This window comes from Natrix helvetica (genome assembly GCF_964273705.1).
Source record: "Natrix helvetica genome assembly, chromosome: 2".
NCBI classification, from domain to species: Eukaryota; Metazoa; Chordata; class Lepidosauria; order Squamata; family Natricidae; genus Natrix; species Natrix helvetica.
Window position 1 is genome coordinate 217,450,685 of NC_138552.1, and position 22,170 is coordinate 217,472,854.

At 43.4% G+C, this 22,170-nt stretch overlaps 3 protein-coding genes across 7 annotated transcripts in view; all 3 read right to left on the minus strand.

Annotated features, from left to right (window-relative positions):
• Positions 1–1,607: 1,607 nt before the first annotated feature.
• PDCD2 (programmed cell death 2) lies at positions 1,608–13,381 on the minus strand. The gene is made up of 6 exons (XM_081945282.1): positions 12,946–13,381; positions 11,249–11,491; positions 3,703–3,831; positions 3,021–3,136; positions 2,165–2,281; positions 1,608–1,972 (listed from the first exon to the last, which is right to left on the minus strand). Exons 1-6 carry the CDS (start codon positions 13,238–13,240, stop codon positions 1,814–1,816), a joined length of 1,059 nt encoding a protein of 352 aa, XP_081801408.1. The 5' UTR covers positions 13,241–13,381; the 3' UTR covers positions 1,608–1,813.
• Positions 13,382–16,768: 3,387 nt separating this feature from the next.
• Positions 16,769–22,170, minus strand: part of GNPAT (glyceronephosphate O-acyltransferase) — a 32,653-nt gene continuing 27,251 nt past the window's right edge. For both annotated transcript variants that reach the window (XM_081941784.1, XM_081941785.1), the window contains exons 15-16: positions 20,304–20,365; positions 16,769–17,335 (exon numbers count right to left, since the gene is read on the minus strand). In XM_081941784.1, the coding sequence (XP_081797910.1) occupies positions 17,292–17,335; positions 20,304–20,365 (106 nt within the window). In that variant the 3' untranslated portion in view covers positions 16,769–17,291. The remainder of the gene's footprint in view (positions 17,336–20,303; positions 20,366–22,170) is intronic.
• Positions 21,900–22,170, minus strand: part of TRIM67 (tripartite motif containing 67) — an 88,867-nt gene continuing 88,596 nt past the window's right edge. For all 4 annotated transcript variants that reach the window (XM_081941783.1, XM_081941782.1, XM_081941780.1 and 1 more), the window contains exon 11: positions 21,900–21,910. The gene's annotated coding sequence lies outside the window, so the exon portion shown is untranslated. The remainder of the gene's footprint in view (positions 21,911–22,170) is intronic.

A 22,170-nucleotide genomic window follows, 5' to 3' on the forward strand; every position in this document is an offset into this window, starting at 1 on the left:
CAGGTGCTGTAGCAGAAGGGAAATTCTGTATCTCCAAAGATATGTCAATATATCCCACCCACACTACTGTATTCCTTTTAGGTTGGGTTGGGGTGGAGATGGATCTACATACATTTAAGTACCAAAGAAAAAAACATTTCTTCTTCATCCCTCTCCTATAAAGCAACTAGGTGAATTTCAGATATAATTTCTCTTCACCTTCCTTCTCTTCTCCTCTTACAATGGCCAAGAAGAGGTTGAGCCATTCAATACCAAAATGACAAGACTTTACCTCCATCATTATTTTTAGTATGAATTGATCAATAATTTCAATAAAGCATAATGAGTGATTTCAGACCACAGCCAATGAAAGAATGGGACATACTGTATTCAGAAATATACATAGCAGCTTACTTGCAATTTTTATTGAATTACATTGCAAATTATCATGGAAACTTTGAACTCAAAAGTAAAGCTTCCTGTTTGCACTTCGAGACTCATCCCATTGGTTTATTTCCACTGCAATGAGAAATATCCATTATTCATTTTGTGACTTGTCAGCTACAAGCCAACCAATTTCTTAATGAAAACAACAGGATGAATGTGAAAATTCTAGACTCTTGATTGAATGAGTGGATGTCTTCACAGATATGAACAGCATATTCCAGCCAACATACTGTACTGAAGAGTATTTTTTTTAAAATGCTTGCTTTGCCTTTATCCCAATCTGCATGTTTCAAAGATGCTAATCTTTTATTTCCATTTCTCATCAAAGAAACTAAAGAATCAGTTCCTGGATTGGATGACCTCACTATAGTGTTCCATAGTTATATAATGGAATAAACTATGAATTCCATATTTCAAATTTCATTCCATACCTGGTTTTGCCAAAGCTTTCCTGGTTTGTTAAATTAAATTTCAAAGTAAGCAGTCCTTTGAAACAAACTATTATTTATTGAATTTATATTGCCCCCTATTCGCCCATGGCGACCCAAGGCGGCTTACAGAATATAAGACCCCATTTAAAACAATCAAAAGAATCAAATAAATATAGTACAATATAACAAAATCACCCCCCGCCCTGGCGACAGCAGATCACACAAGCCATTTAATGGGCTCCATCCCACTCCCCAGGCCCACCGGCAGAACCAGGTCTTCAGCGCACTTCGGAAGAGTATTAGAGTGGGGAGCATTCTAATCTCTGGGGGAATGATGTTCCAGAGAGAAGGAGCCACCACGGAGAAGACCCTTCTTCTGGGTCCCACCAGGTAGATTTCCCTCGAGAATGGGAACTGCAACATTCCCTACCTCTCTGCTCTGATGGTTCAGGTAGATGTGAGCGGCAGGAGATGGTCCCTCAGAAAACTGGGTCCCAAGCCATGGTTATATCCATTACTTACGTTCTACTTCAGGATATAAATCATTCTAAGGCGGCATCCAAAATGAGCACAATGAAAAATAAGTTGACGAGGATCTCTCCCACAATGCAACCGATGGTTAATGGTTATGAGACAGGAGAAAGTTCACCCAAAGCAAATTCTGACAAGACTCTTAAGATCCTTCACTAAGGATGGCAGTGGGAATGGTCTCAGGGATGAATGGAGGAAAATAAACAGTGGAAACAACAATTCATTTCTCACTTGAGCCTTTATTAGAGTGAATGTATCACCACATCATGTCTATCATGATTTGATTTTTTTTTTCACTTCAGAGTTCTAGTAAAATAATCACCCCTCTAGTCTCATGGTGATCATTGTTATCAGCTTGAATATAAAAGGTAAGAAAAAATTATGATACGGAAGAAAACTATCTCGCTGCTTAAGCTTTGCAGAAATTAAACAGAATTGGAAATGTCCTGCTTCCAGATGAACTCTTCAGCATAGTGGTTTCCTAGATCGCAATTCACAGTACATGTGTAGATAGCCAGTGTCCCCCAGTCAATGCTTTCTCCAAGACTGTCCACATTTAAGTGAGCTAGAAGCTGTGGCATCACCTTAAACAGACAAAATACTTTAAGTGAGCTTTTAAAACTAAGTGGTCAAATCACTTTAATCTATAACCAGAAAGCTCAGTGTATTATTGTATTATCAATTTTTGAAACATCCAAGAGAAAAGTAGATAAACTAAGACGTGTGAAAAAGAAGCTTTATGGCCTTTTATGTGCAGTCCTGCCAAACGTCCATACCTGGAATTCAAATACTCTTTTACTACCACACTGACAGTTGGGAATATCTGTGTCCTGAGGAATATTTAACCCTGAAATCCAGATGGGCCCTTCTCCATTTCTGCAGTATCTGATAATCTGAAATTCAAGAAGAATCAGAATTGAAAATAGAATGATGTACATTTTGTAGGAGTATATATCATATGAACTAAGAAATTCTCTTTTTCAATTGATAGAAGTATCTTGTATTAAATGCTGATTTCTATGTACCATGTAATTACTTAAGTTGCAGGATTGTATGAAGCATGCTTCCACTAAAGTGATTATCATCTTGGTAGTTTCCCCCCAAACCTGTTCTAGTTTCTAAGCCACTGTAAAGGGCTAATAAGTACATCACCATTCTATCCTTCTATGTGCAGAGCTTAACAATCATGAATATGGAGCATCTGCTATTAACTATAAAAGCCGTATTTTGAAGCTTAGGCTTTTGGGTTTTCAAATCCCAATTTGGCAAATGGAAATGACAACCAGTCCAAGATTACATGATTCACATGACTTCCTTTCTTGATTAAGACATAGCTGAAAGATGAGGCATAGTATGCACACATTTGTGAATGTTTTACATTGATTTAATATGTTGTGGCCTTTGTCTTACTAGCATTTCCATGCAAAACGGTACTAATGGCTCAATTTCCAACATCCAACTCTTTTAAGTTTCATTTCATTTGTTGCTAGTCTCCATCTAAACGTTTTGGTAGCACAAAGTACGAAATTAATTCAAAGTGACAAAATTCTGGGCTGGATTATCCATATCCCAGTCCCATAGTAATATATCAGTATATCACATTAATGGACATGAAAAATACATTTAAAACACCTGTTCTGGTTCCAAAGATATTCTTTCTTTGAATGTTTGAAAAATTTTATCTTCCGGAGTTTCATGTTTTGCCATCCTCTCCAAGGACATCTCCTCTAATAATTCAAAAGCTTCATCTGGGGGAAAAAATAACAGTATTTAAGTTGTAACGCTGAAATATTGTAAAAAAATGCTTTTGGCTCAGTCTGTCAGGGATGAGTCAGTATTCATGAAATTTGATGTTTAAAAAGCTCATAAACAATGAGAAATATTGTGTCCATCTTAGAAGCCTGCAAAAAAGAGGAGAGAATGAGATTTGCATTGTGCAGAGCAAGACTGAAAATTGATGTTGCAAATGTTTCCTCTTTTCTTCTGAACTGGAATTGAAGAATTTGGTGGTGCTTGTTAAAACCACCTTACAGCTTCTATTACCATGGTATGTACTTTCAATGTCAAAATGAGAGGAAAATGAACCAGATGTTTTTAGCAATTACACTTCAATGCAGTTCTGACACAACATACTTATATGTCTCAGGTTAACTCTTAACTTTTAAGCAAACTCTAAGGTTGTTTTTTTTTGAAAAAAGCTCTTGTCATTTGATCTGAAAGGCAGATCTATACATTCTTTAAGATATACTTCAATTTAAAATAAAAATTTACAGTATTGAAACATGGACTCATTCATATTTATCACTAGATTTACCTGTTGTGTCCTCATTTTTCTCTAAATCTTCCTGCTCTGTGTCATTGACGGCAACAGAATCCAACTCCTCATGTTCTCTTACAATTTCATACTCGGGGAACAGAAATTTATGATCCGGAATTACATCTTCTATAAAACAAAAAGCCAATAAAGAAAATGAAGAAAGTCTTCGTTTACTTTCTCCTAGATTTTATTATTATACATTTGTCAGAGGGTGGAGAAAAGGCAGGAATTTTCCAGACAACCCCATTCTCTATTTACAATGATATTGACCATATACTATGGCTTTATTTTAACTGTACATATATAGCCTTAAACAAACAAACAAAATTAAAATGGATTTTTTTTCACAAATCTATTCCACTCCCTCTCTTAGCTACTTTAGGGGCTTTCACTTATGGGCTCACTTGTATGACAGGGAAGTTAATGAGAGCAGGGGAAAATAATTTGATCTAGCATCTTTCTCATGCTCTCCTTGCTGGCATCTAATCCGTTCTCCAAAAATGACAATCCTTTCCACCAAATAGTTTGTTTCTCAGTTCTCTCTGAGTCCTGCTAACTCCAGTTGGGTTTCCTCCCTGACATGTAAAGAATTGTCAGTCCACACCAAGTTCAACAATATCATCCTCAGTGGTGGTATTGACTTACCGGTTCACAAATGTGAGCACGCATGCACTTCACTCGCACCCGCCACCTACGGGCATAGCCTTCCGTACATGAGCTTTTGGTGAAAAAAGGGCTAAATGGGATGGCGTAGAGCTGGGGCAAGTGGGTGCAGCCACCCACGATTTCCGCTAGCAGTTTGGGAGAACCAGTCCAATACCACCTCTGATCATTCTCCTCTACTCAATATTTCTGGTCTATGATTAGAATTAGGAAACATGTTTTAATTAAGCATGTTTCTTGGTGCCTGTGGTGGTGGGAGGAAATTCTTTAACTTTGAGACCACCGCATTATTTCACATGCATCAGGGCAACTTTTCCTGACACAAATATGCCTTTGTGAGGTTGTGCAACAAATCTCAAAATTACTAGACAGCAAATATGGTTTACATTCAGAATTGTACCAAGCCAAATGTGGTTTATTTGCCCTTGATATGGTATATATGACCCTTGTACCTTAAAAATGACGGCCTCTCACCTAGAATTATGTGTCAGCCAAGTCCAGAGAGCCAAATCAAGTAACCCTTAAAAAAGCCCCATAGTATGCATATTTAATTGAACAATAGATTTATGTTTTAAAGAATGAGGATTGTTCCAAAAAGCTTCAAAACTACCATTTTAGCTAAAGCTCCCAAATGAACAAACAAAGGGCATAATTGGGGCAGCAGCAAATAGGGCCTATAGCATGGCAGGGCCAACAGGAGTTGACAATGCTAACCCTAGCATTTTTGCTTTTGTAAAAAAATAAACATGATAAAGAAAATGACCATTGTCTTACCTGAAGGGTCCTTTTCAGGGCGCTGCAACGGAGAGTCCAAAGAAGGGTTAAACACAGCCAATCTGCCCAGAACTGAATTAAAACTTTAAGCCACGCCTCTGGTGCCGACTCTCCTCAGATTTATTCAATGAAGACGTGGAACAGTTGCGCGCTGAAACTTCAACTGGAAGTCTAATATGGAACAAGTCAAAAATAGTCCAACAACAATAACAGAAACAACAAACAACACTGTGACTTCACAAACACCAGCGGAGAATAGACCCCAGGGCGGGGTGGACTCTCCGTTGCAGCGCCCTGAAAAGGACCCTTCAGGTAAGACAATGGTCATTTTCCAGGGCGCTGCTCTGGAGAGTCCAAAGAAGGGACATGCCCAAGCTAACTGTCACTAGGGCGGGAAGGCTCAGCCATCAGGGTCGCTCCGCTGGTATGGATGCCCTGAAGGACACGCCTCCCAAAGGCCCCTTCCACCAATGCAAAACTGTCCAGTTTGTAATTTCGGACAAATGGAGACAGAGAAGTCCAGGTGGCCGCCTTGCAGATCTCTTCAATCGGTGCCTGTGTAGACCAGGCAGCTGTGGTGGCGGCGCTTCTAGTCGAATGTGCTGTGATATTGCGAGGCACAGGAACGGACTGTAAAACGTGGGCAAGCGCAATACAGGCTCGCAGCCATCCGCCGATGGTAGATGAAGAGACCTTCTTGCCTTGAGAAGCTGGTTGAAAGGAGACGAATAGAGATTCGGATTTCCGAAAACTGGCCGTGCGCTTGATGTATCTGCGAATAGTCCTGCGCACATCCAGCATGTGCCAGCGCTTTTCCCTCGGGTGCCGAGGATGCGGACAAAAATCTGGAAGGACCACCTCCTGCGCCCGATGAAACCCGGAATTGACCTTCGGACTGAAGGAAGGGTCCAGCCTCAGGATTACTCTGTCGTTACGAATGAGACACAAGTCCTCTCTGACTGACAGGCAGCCAGTTCCGATATGCGACGAGCAGACGTGATAGCGACCAGAAAAACCGTCTTGAATGTGAGGTGTCTGAGACTGGCCGTCTTAATGGGCTCAAACGGGGGGCCGATGAGGGACCGCACACTACATTGAGATCCCAAGATGGGTATCTTTGGACCACTGGGGGTCTCAGGTTGGTCGCTCCCCTGAGGAAACTGCGGATGGTCGGATTCCGGCCAAGAGATGCGTAGCCCTCAACTGAGAGGATGGTTGACAGGGCTGCCGCCTGGCGCCTTAGGGTGTTAGGTGCCAGGCCCTTGTCCAAACCTTCCTGCAGGAAGTCCAGGATGACAGGAACCGAAGCAAGGGGCGCAGACGTACCATGAGCCGTGCACCAGCTGGTGAAGGATTTCCAAGTGGCGTCGTAGATGCGCGTCGTGGACTGCCGTCGTGACGCTTGGATGGTGCCAATCACCTTGTCTGACAACTTGCCTCTGCTTAGGAGATCCCTCTCAAGTGCCAGACGGCCAGCTGCAGCCACTGGGGTTCTGGATGTTGAAGGGCCCCCTGGCTGAGAGAGATGTCCTGTGGAGGAATCCGCCACGGTGGTGTGATCGAAAGACTCACCAAGTCTGCAAACCAGGTTCTCCTGGGCCAGTACGGTGCTACCCGCAGCACCTCCGCCTCCTCTGCTAGGATCTTCCTGATGACTCTGGGAAGAAGAGGTAGCGGGGGAAAAGCGTAAAGCAGACCTTTCGGCCACGGGCCGTGCAGCGCGTTGACTCCTTCCGCCCTCGGGTCGTGGAACCTTGTGAAGAACCGCGGAAGATGCGCGTTGGCCGCGGTGGCGAACAGGTCCACCAGCGGGAGGCCGAACCTCTGGGACAGTTGCTGGAACAGCAGCGGATGTAGACGCCACTCCGAGTGGTCGACTGTGGATCTGCTCAGCCAGTCCGCCTGGGTGTTGCTCGTGCCCGAGATGTGCTCCGCCTGAAGAGAAAGGAGATACCTCTCCGCCCATCGACCCAAGAGCTCTGCCTCCTTCATCAGGGATCTGGAGCGCGTTCCCCCGTCGATTGATGTGCGCCTTGGTGGCGACATTGTCTGTCATGATGCGCACGTGGTGGCCCTGAACGGTGCTCTGGAAGCGCTTCAGCGCAAGCCTGACTGCCCTCAGCTCCAGCCAGTTGATGCTGTGAGCGGCTTCGGAAGGGGACCACCTGCCCTGTGCGAGCTGGTTGTGGCAGTGGGCCCCCCAACCGAACAGGCTGGCATCCGTTGTGATGGTGAGCCTGACTGGCTCCTTGAATGGCGACCCCTTTAACAGGGCCGGAGACAACCACCACTTAGAGAGCGACGTACCTCTGCTGGAACTGGAATCAGTCTTGTTGAGCTGCTTTCGTTTGTTCTTTGATATGGAAGCAGGAACCACTGAAGGGGACGGGAGTGAAGTCTCGCCCAAGGCACGATTGACAGGCACGAGATCATCTTGCCGAGGAGCTGTGAGAGCTCAACCACCTTGACTAGACGTGACTGCTGCACCTGAACGACCATCTCCCGAAGGCTGGCCACCCTTTCCGGGGACAGGGATACCGTGCCCGAGGTGGTGTCGATGACGGCCCCTAGATGCTTCAGTCTGGTCGTGGGAACGAGATGACTTTTTTCCAGGTTGATGGTGAACCCGTGGTCCCGGAGGTAATGGAGGCCCGCGTAAGAGAACCTCAGGAACTTGCGGTGGGCTTTGCGGATAGGGATGTGGAGGTAGGCCTCTTTGAGGTCTATGGACGTTAGTATATCGCCTGGCCTGATGCCCCCAAGATGGACTGGAGGGACTGCATCTTGAACCTGCGATATGTCACGTGGTGATTGAACCTCTTTAGATCTAATATCCCCCTCCACCCTCCTGAGTTTTTGGGGACCAGAAACAGGATGGAGTAAAACCCTCTTCCTTCCTGGCCTGCTGGGACAGGTTCTATGGCCCTGATCTCCTTGAGGTGCCTTATCTCCTGTTCCATGAGGGATCTTTTGACTAACCCTGAGGGAACTGGACACCGGATGAAGTGGCAGGGAGGGGGGGACCAGAATTCTAAAGTGAGACCCATGCGGACCGTTTGAAGTACCCACTGGTCTGACGTGGTCTGCTCCCATTTGGCGTGGAACAACTGCAACCGCCCTCCTATGGGAGCTGACCTGTGATGGTCATTTATACCTCCTAAAGGGTCGGGAGCCAGAGCCCCCCCGAAATGGCCGCTTGGAGAAGGGCTGCTGGCGACCTCTGTCTCGAAAGGACTGACGGTCCTGAGACCGCTCACCCTGCTGGGGATACGCCCGATGATAGGGGGCGGAGCTGGTGGAGGGCTCATTGTTCCGAAAGGCCTCCCTCCTGTAAGAGCCAGGACCTTTACGATCAGGCTTTTTGGTGACTGATGGCATCACTTTCTTTTTGTCCTTGTTTTCCACAAGGACTGGATCAAGGACCTCACCAAACAGCTTGTACCCTTTAAAGGGGGCAGTAACAAGCTTCCATTTGGAGCGCATATCCACATTCCAGTGCCTAGCCACAGGAGGCGTCTGGAAGTAACATTAGACGCTAGGGCACGCGAGGCAACTTAGCAGCATTCAGAGTGGCATCAGCAGTGTACTCTGTGGCTGCCATGATTTTATTGATATCCTGCCTGACTTTAACGTCCTTGGCAGGTATCTTCCTCAACAACTGCCTCAGCCACAGGAGAGCCGCCCTGGAGAAAGAGGAGGCTGAAACGGAGGACTTAATGGCCCATGCAGCTGCCTGATGGGTCTTGTGACAAGCAGTTTCGGTTCTCTTGTCCTCAGCCTTGAGCCCCTCCAACAGGTCAGGAGGGAGCACAGAAGAGGAGGTAAGAGCCGCTACAGGGGGATCGATAGGAGGGAGCTTGAGCAGCTCCTCCAGGCTGGCATCCACCGTATATAGCTTCTTGTCATGGCTGCTGGGGGTAGCCATGGTAGCTGGCTGCGCCCACTGTCTTGAACTAAATTGAGGAACATCTTGGGTACAGGAACTATTTCCTGGACCGAAATGGGTTCCTCAAAGAGATCCCCAAATAGATCATCAGGGTCTACAACCACCTGAGCTGGGGGGCGGGGGGTGGACCCCATGTGAGTTGAGATCTTAGCCTTATCTAAAATGGTTTTGAAATTATCCAAATTAAATAAGCCTGAAAAGGCCGGCTTTTTGGCGGGGCTTGCCTCATCCCCAGAGAATTCAGCTTCCTGCCTAGGAAGAAAATCCTCTTCTTCCTCCCAGTCTGACTCATCGGAGGCCACTGAAGAATGCAGGGACGGAGGTGGAAGGCTAGGAGCCATCTCTCTGGAATCCTCCTGGGGTTGCAAATGGTGGGTCTTGCGAGTGCGCTTGCCACCTTTTCGCATGCCTGCCTCAATGCCCTGGGAAATGGCCCTGTTAATTATTTCCTGCATATCAGTGGATAGGTTAGGCCCTTGGGCCTCAATGGGGCGAACCCTTTGAGTGGGCCCGGGGATCGGCTGTTGAGGGGCTAAGGGCCCCATTGGAGCTGGTCCCTCCTCCATATCAGAGGGACAGGCAAAGAGATCAGCCTGATCAGCCATGGAATGGCCTGGAGAAGTTGCCATGGCCAAGGAATCCCCTTCTTCTTCACTATCAGAAATGGGGCCTCCCTGGGCTGGAGGAATTTCCCTGGAGGGCTCCCCAGGAGACACCGAAAGGGAAGATTGGGCCTGCTGTTGGGCTTTGGAAAACTGTTTTTCTAAGGCCTTCTGTCGCCTTAATGCATCTTTGTCTAGGCCTGAGCCCTGCTTGGGGCCATGCCTGGAGTAAGGCTTACTCCCTCTAATGGCCTCCCTGGCAGCTTTCCCGGCCTGTCTTACAGGGGCTCTGGAAGAGACACCCTCAGAAGTCTCAGGGACCTGATCTGCCATGGTAACAATCACTGGTTGGGGCAGTAGGGGGATGGGAAACCACCACTCACCACCTCCAGAAAGCCCACCGCAGCACGATGCTCCTGAGGAGACAGAGAAACTGCAAGGCCTGAAGTAGCTTGGAATTTCTTAGGCGCGAGCAGAATTCGCTCCCAGCGCCTGCAGGAGAGTAAATGAGGCGACCCAGCAGGCCACGATCCCACGCCGCTATCCCTTGCTTGGATTGGGGCCCAGGTCGCCGGTCACACTGGGCAAGTCTGACTCCACGCGGCTCCTGCAAAGAGCCAGGCACCAGGCAGCTGCGGCAAAAAACTTTTAAAAGTAAAGCCGGAAGATTGCGCAATCCAAAATGGCGGCCGGAACTCACCGGAGCTTTGCGCGCCAATTTTAAAGAGGGAGGAAGCCAAAATGGCTGCCCTGGAAGCCCACGCAGCAATTTGACTTGCTAGAAGCACAAATTGCAACGGAGGGCTTCCAGTGGGAATCGGCCCCCAGTAGGGGTGCCCCAACAGCGCTGGCGTCGGCACTCCGACCCACGCGCTTCCCCCAACAGCTGCCTGCGGCTTCTAGGAGCCAGAGCAAAGCCCCGGACTCCAGGAGAGCCGAAAGGGTGAGAAAAACCCAATTAAAAAGGGAAAAAAACAAACTTAAATTTAAAACTCACTAGCCGGCTCTAAAAATCCTTAAATATACTGTTTTAAAAAATTATTCTTCCTCTGGAGAGTCCAAGGAATCAATCTTAGAACTGGAGAAATCTTAAAGCGCGTCTACTGGGCTAGCTGAATTGAAAAAATCTGAGGAGAGTCGGCACCAGAGGCGTGGCTTAAAGTTTCAATTCAGTTCTGGGCAGATTGGCTGTGTTTAACCCTTCTTTGGACTCTCCAGAGCAGCGCCCTGGAAAATAATATTTACAAAACCACCAGCTAAGCCATTAGCTAGGCATGTAGATAACTGTGTTCCTTATTTTTCCACTAGAAGTCTTTTTTTTAAAAGAACATGGTGCTTATTCTAGGAAAGATACCAACAGAGGACATTAAAAGGACATTGCCATAAAACATTATTAATCACGTCCAATTTTTTGGTACTACTAACATAGAAAATAAACTCTCTTATAACTAGAGTGCTAATGCACACAAATCAAAAGACTATATGTTCCAACATACATTCTTATATTTATTTTATTTTGGTGCGCTCTTATTGTTCAAGGGTATCTCTAGCTACCTACCAGGCTGCAAACATGACACCTTATGTCCTGCTTTCCAATCTTTGATCTGATGGTCTTTGCTACAATAATGAGCCTTATGACATTTGGAACATGTGCTGGGTCCCAAGCAACCACAGACTCTGCAAAGCATAGCTCCGCATTTTAGCTGCAGATTCACAGAAGGTAACTCTTCCAAAGGTGCCTCTTCAGGTGGTGGATTATAAGAGTAAGTATCATTCTTTCTTGGAAGCTGATTCCTAAAAACTTAAGTGAGAAAAATATATTATCTAACAGAAATACACATGACATACTACTTTTATGTCATTCTAGTTTAATCTCTTCCCACACCAAAACAATGCATGGGGATTCCCTGGAATTAACCTTTATACATTCTATTTAATTCTTGAAGGCTCTAATAGAAAAAATGCTGTCCAGAATATGGAATAATAGGCAGCATATAAATGAGATGTTTTGCCACACTAATAGAAATAAATAATATTTATTTCATTCACTTCCTTGCTACATTTTTACACAGTGCTTTGTGTTGCCCTGCAACTTCTGTCTCCCATCTTCCTCTAGTCAAAGCCAGAATCATCTTTACTACTTCCTTTTGGCAAGGCCATGCAGAAGGCAAGATCTGTAGAATGGATGGTGAAAACCTGGGGAGAGCCAATTGAATGAGGGAAACTGCATTCTTTGAGGGGCTGGCCAAAAGTTTTGGTAAATAATCAAAAAAAAAAAGCAGGTTGTGGATTCTCCACTACTTAAGAAAGCTTGGGCAGTTCACAAACGTGTGATCATGTTCTTTTATGATCCTGCCAACCTAGCAGTTCGAAGGCAACTAAAAATGCAAGTAGAAAAATAGGGACCATCTTTGGTGGGAAGGTAACAGTGTTCCATGCACCTTTGGCATTTAGTCCTGCCGGCCACATGACGCCAGAGATGTCTTTGGACAGCACTGGTTCTTCGGCTTTGAAACAGATGAGCACCACCCACTAGAGTTGGGAACGACTAGAACATATGTGCGAGGGGAACCTTTACCTTCACCTTATGTGCAGTGTAGTTATTTCAAGGCAACAGGTTTATGGGTGCTTAAATAACATAACTTTATAATGTGGTATAACTTAATATCACAAACTGTGCCCTGTTCCAGACAATTCACTATTGTCCACTATTAATCACCATTGTCCACTATTAATCTCCAAGCAGAAGAAAGTGAGTCCCCAACTTGTGGGTGCTCCATCAATGGAGATTTCTAAGAAGAGGTTGTTGAATCACCATCTGTCTGAAACGGTACAGTTCCCTACTTGCGCTACAAGATTGAAGAAGATAGAAGATACAAGTTAGACTAGAAGACCTCCGAGGTCCCATCCAACGCTGTTATTCTGTACAGTATTCTGAGAACTGGCTTACCAAAACCGTCTTTTTGCATCTTGAAACCTAACTAACCTGATTTTATTACCACCTATTTACAAGCCACTTCCTCAGAAGGGCAGCTGTTTCCTTCTCAGGAGGTAGCCCGCTGCACACTCCCTGGGGATGTTAAAGCTACGCCCAAGTGAACAAGCAGAAGATGCTCCGACTACACACGCACGCACGCACGCACGCGGGTGGAACGCTCGAGCTGTGTCGTCGCCATCGGGGGTTGCGCCCCCCGACTCTTTCTCGGGTGGGACTCTTGCAAAGGACGATCCACCCACGTGCAGCGCTCCCCTCACCTCTCAGGCTGCCCGGGGCTGGGCCGGCGGGGCGGTAGCAAGAAGGCTGGCGGCAGCCGAAGAGGAAGAGGCTCCTGTGGAAGGCCTCAGGACGCTCTTGCACCGGCGCATAGAGCTGCAAGAGGAACGCGCACGGCTGCCCGCACACGCCGCAACGAAGCTCGGAGGATCCCGGCAAGCCGGCCTCGCCCAGCCAAGCCGGCCTGCCCCCGACTTTGCAAGGAAATTGGTCACTGCGCAGCCGCCAAGGCGCCGCTTCTTCCACGAAGCCCAACTCGACCTGGTGCGAGCACATTTTCTTTCTTTCTTTTAAGCAATCGGCGGCAGCGGCCTCCAGAAGCGGCGAAAAATGTCAGCAGCCGGGCAACTTTGCGACGAGAGAAGCGAGCGCCTCTAGCGGGGCGGCGGCTTCTCTGTCCCGGTGCACTTCGCAGTCGGTTCCCAGTTCACCACACAGCAAGTGTGGGCAACGCTGACAATTTTACGGCCTGTGGACTTCAAGTCCCAGAATTCCTGAACAAGCACGGCTTGGCTCAGGAATTCTGGGACTTGAAGTCCGCGGGGTCATAAAATGGCCACGGTGGCTCATCCCTGGCATAGAAGAAGGCTCCGATCTGTGCAGAGCGGTTTCCGAATGAAAACTGAAGGACAAATACCCATGGATCGGACTTGTGAATCGCGCCATCAGTTCGATACAGGGATTTTTGCTTTTTTGACGCTCTCTTCCAACTCGGGTAGAGTAGCAGATTTTGGAGGGGAAAGGAAGACGGTCTTCTCGCTGCGAGATCAAATTGTCTTCCATTCATTCAGAGTGGATTCTTGCTGTGTCTTGAGGCAGTTTTTAGGATCATGATGGGTAAGCTAGTTGGGTAATGAAAAGTCTGCAAGAAAACAACCAAGCTCAGAGGGCACCAAGGACCCCGCAGTTTTTAGGATCATCCTAACACCAACTGTGTGATTTAATCAGTGTGATTTCTTTTTTGCAGTTCTCCTGTTTATATCCCCATATTTTTAAAACAACAGGAGAGCTCTTATAGGAGAGTTGTGTTAGTCAGAGGTACCCACCACCCACCCCCAAAACAGGGAGAACCACTTCTTACTATAGTAAAAGGCTTTCATGAGTTACAGTTCACTTCATCAGACAGCTTGCTTGAGTCATAAAAAGTATTGCCAGAGTCCTTAAAATATATGTATACAGTTTTAAATTCCTGAGTATAGGTGTTGCCCTTACGAAATAATAGTAGTACAGTAGCAAAGGTGGCCATTTATTTTTCTTTTGGATAGAAAGTAAAATAATGTTTATTTGCCTTTCGAATAAAGTGAGGCTAAAAGAAAGTTGTTCCAAGATAAGCAGCAATTCAGAGGCAGGAGCCTGGCTGTCCACTTTTACATTCACATTTGTTATCAGTTGAAGAGCAAAGTATTGATGCCTGCTGATGTGCCCTGCCCAGTCTTCAGCATTTCAAACCTGATTATATGAAAGCTTCACTGTAATTCTATGTCAATTTTTAATTGTTTATGAGGAATGGAGTGATAACTGGGGAACTGAAACAGCATAGAACTTTTTGGATTTGCAGTATTTTTTCATAAAGGACCAGGAAGGTGCTGCTTTTTTCTTTTTACAATATTTAAAATTCTGTTTACTCAAACTTATAGTGTGGGGTCTTTGGTGATCTCTGAACTTGTTTGTTTTCTTGCAGAGATTTCATTACCCAAAGGGCCAACATCAGTGCTAGAAGAGATTGAGGTTTGCTCTGTTTATATATATGTCACCTGCCCTGACAGTGCTGATGGGATTGTTTTTGGTGGTTCCTTGATTAAGCTGTTTAGTTTGATTTTTGTGTGTGTTGGTAATTCCTTGCTTAGGTTATTGTTTACTGCTTGATTGTGATCTGGTCTTGGTCGCGGTGCTAATCTCTGCTCATCTGGGTGTTGACTGCTGCCAAGGTGGTGGTGTGGTTTTTTTTATCTTTTTGATTTTCTGTTTTGAATGGTATGTAGATGTTGTTTATCTCTATGTGCCTGTTGATGAGTGCCAGGCATCCAGGATGTTTGGTGTTTTGGGACCTAATTTAGTCTAGAATTGAAACTATGGTGAAGTCTGTCCATGTCTTGTTCTGCCAGTTGGTGGTCATAGATGTGCTCTGCTAATCTATGTTACATAAAGGCTGTAATTGCTCTTATATGTTGTAGATGATCCCTGTTTTTATTTCTGAAGCTACTGGATCTTTTGGTTTACTTAAGATATTTTAGGGGCTTTAGTTGATGTGTGTGCTATGGTGATGTCCTGTGGTTGTAATACTCTGTGGGTTGTTTCTGAGACATTTTTGATGTACAGCAAAGCTTTTCACATCTTTTGTTAGTTGTGCTGTAGTGGGCTAAGTGGTCAAGCATGCTTTGATAAAATGTGTATCTATTTTGTTGGAAGGTGTTGGTATAGATGATGTTTCCTTTTTTTTTTTATGTCCAGGGTTGCTGGAGTGTTTATGCTTGTCTAAACTTGTGGGAGGTTGGATTGTTATTTTCTAGTGGAGCACTTGCTTAGTGTGGGTGGTTTTATGATAGATACATGTTTCTAATTTGCCATCATTGCCTTTGCTGATAATAATATTTAGGAAGGGCAGTGCATTGTTTTCTTCTTCCTTTGTAAATTTCAGTCCTTTGAAGATGTTGCTGATAGCTTCATGTGTCTTCTCTAGTTGTTCCTTTTTTTATGACAAAGGTGTCATCACATACCGGATCCATACTTTGGGCTGTATGTGTGGAACCTATAATTCTATAATAGGCTATAGTTTCTAGGTGTTGGGACTATGGTTTCTGCTATTAAGTCCAGAGAGTGGTGATGTTGCGGGTATTTCTTCTGATTTGTTGGTATAGTTATTTGTCAAGTTGAAGGTACCATATTTTTCGGAGTATAAGACATACCTTTTCCCCCCTAAAAGAGGGTGGAAATTTGGGTGCATCTTATACTCCTAATGTAGCTTTTTTTCAGCCCTAATGAGGTGCTAACAAGTGAAGCTCCCTTTCAGGCATTAGGGCTGAAAAAAAGATTTGAAGACTGCCTTAAGAGGTCCAGTTTCTATTTTTGGGAGATAATCTTCTCAAGGGCAAGGCAGATAGTTCCTGTGGCTATGCGATTTCTATTCTTTTGGGAATAATCCCTTTAAGGGCAAGGCAGGGATTTTTAGGATGGCTATCTGAGTTTTCTCAATGGTTTCCTTCAGGCAAGCACTGGGCTGGTTTGTTGATTCAGGTTTGTTACATTTTAAGTGCTTAAATGCTTTTGGCTGAATGCCCAGATCTAGTTAAGACCCCCCCCCCCTTTCCCAGCTGCTGGGGAAAGAAAAAAAATGGCAAGAAGTGTCATTTTATTATACTATTGTGTTTGCTTACTTTTCTGGTGCTATGGGAATAAAAATGAATACCTGATAGGTGGAATTTCCCCCCCTATTTTCCTCCCGAAAAACTAAGGTGTGTCTTATACTCTGAAAAATACAGTAGATGGTAAAGCAAAAGCTGATGGGGTCCATGATTCTGGGTATTTCAATCTTAGTGTATTTTTGGTTATGTCAGTTGTATTATATAGTAGTTCTGTCATGGATTCTTTCACTAATTCTGGGTCTATAGATATATAGAGTGTGGTGACATTGAATGAAAGCATGATCTCATCTTCTTCAAATATCAGATCTTAGGATTTTTTTTAGAGACATTGTAAAGGGGAGTTGATGGAATATTTGCTCCTAACAGCAAGGAAAGGGGAAAAAATGCCATGCACATTTAAGACTGTGTGCGACAACCGAGAACAGCAAGTAGCACACATGCCTTCTGTGTTAGTTTTTAATATTCCAAGAGTTGCAAATACCACCTTTTTAAAAATCAGTTACATCATTAACATTTTATGGGAATTAATTTCCATGAAACAGATTAATCTTTCATAAATACAATGGCAATCATCGTTTTCTTTAAATATTGCTTTCAACGTTATATAACCTTAGCTTACTTTTTTTTTTCACAACCACAAAACAACCATAGAAAAACAATCACCTTGTTATCATGACAAACATTTCAGATATTACCTTACTATTCAAATATTAATATCTGGATGAAAGAGGGAGTCAGGTGATATTCACTGAACGTACAAAGACTCCTAAGCATTAATGCTGATAAAGTTCCTCAAGTGATGGTGTAAACAGTTTGACTTCTGGAATTCTTCTCCACCACTGTGTAGCAAAAACATGTCAAGATGGAAAGGGTATTTTGTAGTCTTCCTCACTGTGTGCCTCATTTCCAACCAGGCTCCAAGGTTATCAGTGTACATAAAGACAGGCCATTCTAGACTTCTTCAATTAAAGCCTTGCAGTCATTGCGTTCCTTACAGGTATCCTAGATTCTAAAAAAAAGAAGGAATACAGTGTGCCAACAGTTTAACAGAGAGAAGGAAAAGATCTCAAGAAACATTCCAAATAGTGCACATTGTTAAGTATGCAACAGAGAGAGAGGGAAATATTTAATAAACTGATACTAATTATCAGAAGTGGTGATATTTTAAGTATCCATAAAAGTCACTGTTTTTTATAGTCTGATAAATCATGGGGAGTCACAAATAATCGTGAACAAATAAACTTTTGTCTAGGAGAATGTATTTTCTTTACTGTTGTCTTGAACTATTTCTATTAATAATGGTAGAATTATTAACCTCATTGAAACCCCAACAGAGCTCCAATTCCATTTCATTGCAACAAATGAAAACAGATTATATTAATACAGTACTTTGAGAAATGTAAAAATACTAAAATATAATACCTTCTGATTTCTGCTTTAAAAACGTAAGAGGTTTACATAAGTTCCCTTATTCTATAGGATCAAATATTAATTCAGTGTGAATAGAGTATAATAAAAAGCTAACTTTTACTGAACCAGAAAGTTAGTTCATCTAACTTAGTACTCTGCCTGCACTAATAGGAAGTAGATTTCCAAGATTTTAATGGACTTTTTCCAGTTGAGATAAAAGCTTACAATTAAAAAAAAATACATTCATAGAATGTAAATCCTCTAAAGCCGTAGAGACCTAAAAGTTCCTCCAGAATTTCTAAAACTCTTGATCACTGCTAAGGTCATTAGCATGTATTGTTATCCATTATTACCATTAGCAAGCCTATGAATTGTTTACTTCTTTTGTCATGGAAGTCAAGTAATATAAAAATGGAATCATTTACCCAGACAAATTTTGAATTGCTATAAGTAATGTAGCCAGAGAGGAAGTTTAGCCTACACAATTGTCTCTCTTAAGAAAAAGGCTAACTTTAGACTGATCTTAAATTTCTATAACAGAAGCCCCAGTTCCTCATTATCTTGTCTATTTATTAGAATCAAAGCAATCAAGCAGCTAAAGATGCACATACAGTATATGAAATCCATGTCTTAGGTCAAGCAGTTAAAAACGTAGGCAGAGAAATCTTCTGAGTCAACACATTGCTTTGACTATTAATTTGTTTTATAAAGCCTGGCTTTATTAGTTTTAAAAATATTTTTCTTCCTAAAATCATTCCAAAAGGATAAACCATTCCTTGTAATTTAAGGATATTTCACAAGTTCCTACGTTCCTTAGGAATTGTAAGTTGCTATACAAAAAAGTACTACAAGAAACAGCTTTGTCAATATGGATAATGCATCTCCTTACAATACCCCCAAAGTGCCTTCTGCCACATTCAATCTGTGGCATGCCAGGCTACCATAGGAACCCATTAAAGAAATATTTTTCCCTGCTTTCTACCATGAGCTCGACAAATGTTAGTAGTAGGTTTATTACATTTAAAAACTCCAGCACAAATAGAGCAAATAAGCCATTTGATGAAATTTCTCCACCCCAACTTCTCTATAATTCAGTATCTCCTGCTGCATCCATTTTCAAATCATATTAAAATTTCTAACTTCTAATGTTTTTTTTTTTCATCAACAGCAAAACAACAGTTTAAAAATTTAGACATAATGGTATATCAACAATATTATCTTAGGTCAGTGATGGCGAACCTTTTTTGGCTCGCGTGCCACAAGTGGGGGGAGTGCAGGGGGGTCGAGTGCAGGCGTGCCGCACCCATAATGCAACGCGCGACCCCCCAGTGCGCATGCGCGCAAAACGCGCAACTCCCCCCATTTTTACATGTTTTTTTTTGCCCTCCCCATGCTCCAGGGGCTTTATAGGAGCCTGGGGAGGGCGAAAAGAGCCTCCCCCGACCCCCCGGAGGTCCTCCAGAGGCTTCAGGGACTGTCCAGAGACTTCCCTGAAGCCTTCGGAGCGCTTAAAACCACCCTCCGACGAAACCGGAAGTGACTTCCGGGTTGCTCGGAGCGTCGTTTTAAGCGCTCCGAAGGCATCAGGGAAGCCTCGGACGGTCCCTGAAGCCTTCGGAGCGCTTAAAACCACCCTCCGACCAAACCGGAAGTGACTTCCGGGTTGCTCGGAGCGTCGTTTTAAGCGCTCCGAAGGCATCAGGGAAGCCTCGGACGGTCCCTGAAGCCTTCGGAGCGCTTAAAACCACCCTCCGACCAAACCGGAAGTGACTTCCGGGTTGCTCGGAGCGTCGTTTTAAGCGCTCCGAAGGCATCAGGGAAGCCTCGGACGGTCCCTGAAGCCTTCGGAGCGCTTAAAACCACCCTCCGACCAAACCGGAAGTCACTTCCGGTTTGCTCGAAGGGTGGTTTTAAGCGTTCCGAAGGCTTCAGGGACGGTCCCTGAAGCCTCCGGGGGGGCGGGGGAGGCTCTTTTCGCCCTCCCCAGGCTCCTAATAAAGCCTCTGGAGCCTGGGGAAGGCGAAAAATAGCTTTTAAAAAGGTGAAGTCAGCTGGCCAGCGCGCGCATGCGCGCTGGCTAGTTGACAGGGCAGCGCCTCGCGTGCCCTGACAAATGGCTCCGCGTGCCACTTGTGGCACGCGTGCCATAGGTTCGCCATCACGGTCTTAGGTCATAGTTCCCATTTCCAGCTTCCTATACAGTATGTCAGTTATGCAGCACTTATCAAAATAAGATCATCCCAAATTATAGGAACACATGCAGAATACAAAGGAGGTTTTGTTTTGATAAAATTCCACTCATCATCTAATTGACAGGAAATAAAAAACCTGGAAGGACAAACTAATGTAATAATGTGAATAGTTATAGGTCTGTGGCTATACGCAGGCAAGAATGTTAGACATTGGCAATTGCCAACAAGGTGTTCCACCCTAATTTATGGGAATGGCATGATAACAATTCAATTAAAACTGGTTTTATTTGCATGGAATAAAATGAACAATCTATATAAACAGAGTGATGCAATGAAAGGCAAGAAGATTTATAATTTATTAAGATACACACTTACCAAACATTCCTGCAGTCTTAGCCAGGGATTCTTTATTTACTCTGTAAGTGAATCCATCAATCCTGGGGGTGGAAGTGAGAAGGAAAAGAGAAAGAATTTGAATGAGGTTCTGTAATATCCAATCTTTATTTGGGGGGGGGGGGGATGGACGGACGGACAGACTATGAATTCTCTATTCTGAACATGTAACAACTTTAAACTTATTAATCATGCCAACAGTGCAAAAATTTCCAGACATTAAATGCTTAAAGTACATCATTTAGCACGTTGATAGAGCTGGCAATGGTTCTTACTGTTTGAAACTTAGACCTTTATTGTCTTTTTAAAAGAAAAGTAACAACTATAACTGTTTATTTTAATCTGGGGGATAGTTGTTAATTTATTATCTAAAAAAACAAATAGCACATATAAAACATTTATCTTCTAAACTATTTTATGATATCATCAGAATCCGTGCCACACTTGTTGGTATGGTTCAGGTCAAGTATTGATGTTGTCATTAGTTTAACTATGCAAAATAATTAGATCAATGTATTTTATTTCTCTATTAAATTTTATTTATTTATTAAATGTTTATGACTTCTGTTTTCCCTATGAAGTGGTTCTGGGTAGCTTACAACTTATAAACATCATACACCAGAAACTTTGAAGAGCAGCAGATTTTATTATAAGGCATATGCTAATGCCATATAATAACAATTGTTAGTCTTAAAAATGAAATAAGATGTTTTGTGTCACCATAGATTAATATAACTTTTCTACAATACTTGCTTCAGGTATGCCTTTGGCCACAATACTTTGTAAATAAAGCTCAGCCTGCAGAAGGCATTAAGCAATTAATTCACCATAGGCAACATTTGCTATCTGATTTAAAGGTTTGGAATACCCTATTCGTTGTTCAGGTCATTTTGATATTGCCTGCCAAGGCAATATTGCTCCAAATCTAGGGGGGATAAATACATCAAGTCTGAATTTTGTCCTTCATGTCATCATATATCTGTCAAATAATGGACATCTGATCTCATACTGTGAGTCATGCAATACATATTTGAGTGTTTGCTCTGGCTTTCAAATTAGGACCACTGAAGAGAGTTGTCAGTTTTCCTGACATGGAATTCCCAGATTCTCTACCACATCTGGTATTCCAGATTGTGGTAGCAACAGTAGTGGTAGAGTTTGCAGGAACTTTCCAGCAGTTCTCTTAAATATTTCAGTTTCAATCCAATCTATTAGATGTGTAACCATACTTATAGGTACAAGAACACCAAAGGCATACCTGAAGCAAGTATTGTAGAAAAGTTATATTAATCTATGGTGACACAAAACATTTATTTCATTTTTAAGAGTAACAATTGTTATTATATGCCATTAGCATATGCCTTATAATAAAATCTGCTGCTCTTCAAAGTTCAATGCCTACTCCTACATACCTAAGTTCTAAGAAGGTATAGTCTTATGGATGTTGCCATGGTTTTGCCTTTAGTGCCAAAAATGGTTGTGTCTTTTTCCCCCCATGATACAAACCAGGCTATGGGACAGTTGGCCAGAAGAAGCAAGCCCTTCCTTACTGCTGTTTAAGATGGGACGTAAAACCTAATTCACACAATCTTTTAATGGTTTATTGGAACTTTTATATTTTCTATTAAAGTTTGAATAATCATTTTCATGGGTACTTGATTGTATATTACACACTCTGACTCACAAAGGGATCAAATGAATATAAATCTTTAGAAAAAAACCATATACAAACTTGCTAGCTAATCTTCTTTGTGGTCAGTATATGGTACTGCAAAATATAATGTCTCCAAAACTGGGTGGAAAGTGAGAACATGACAAGGAAAGATCCCTTCATGGGCAAAATAATGCT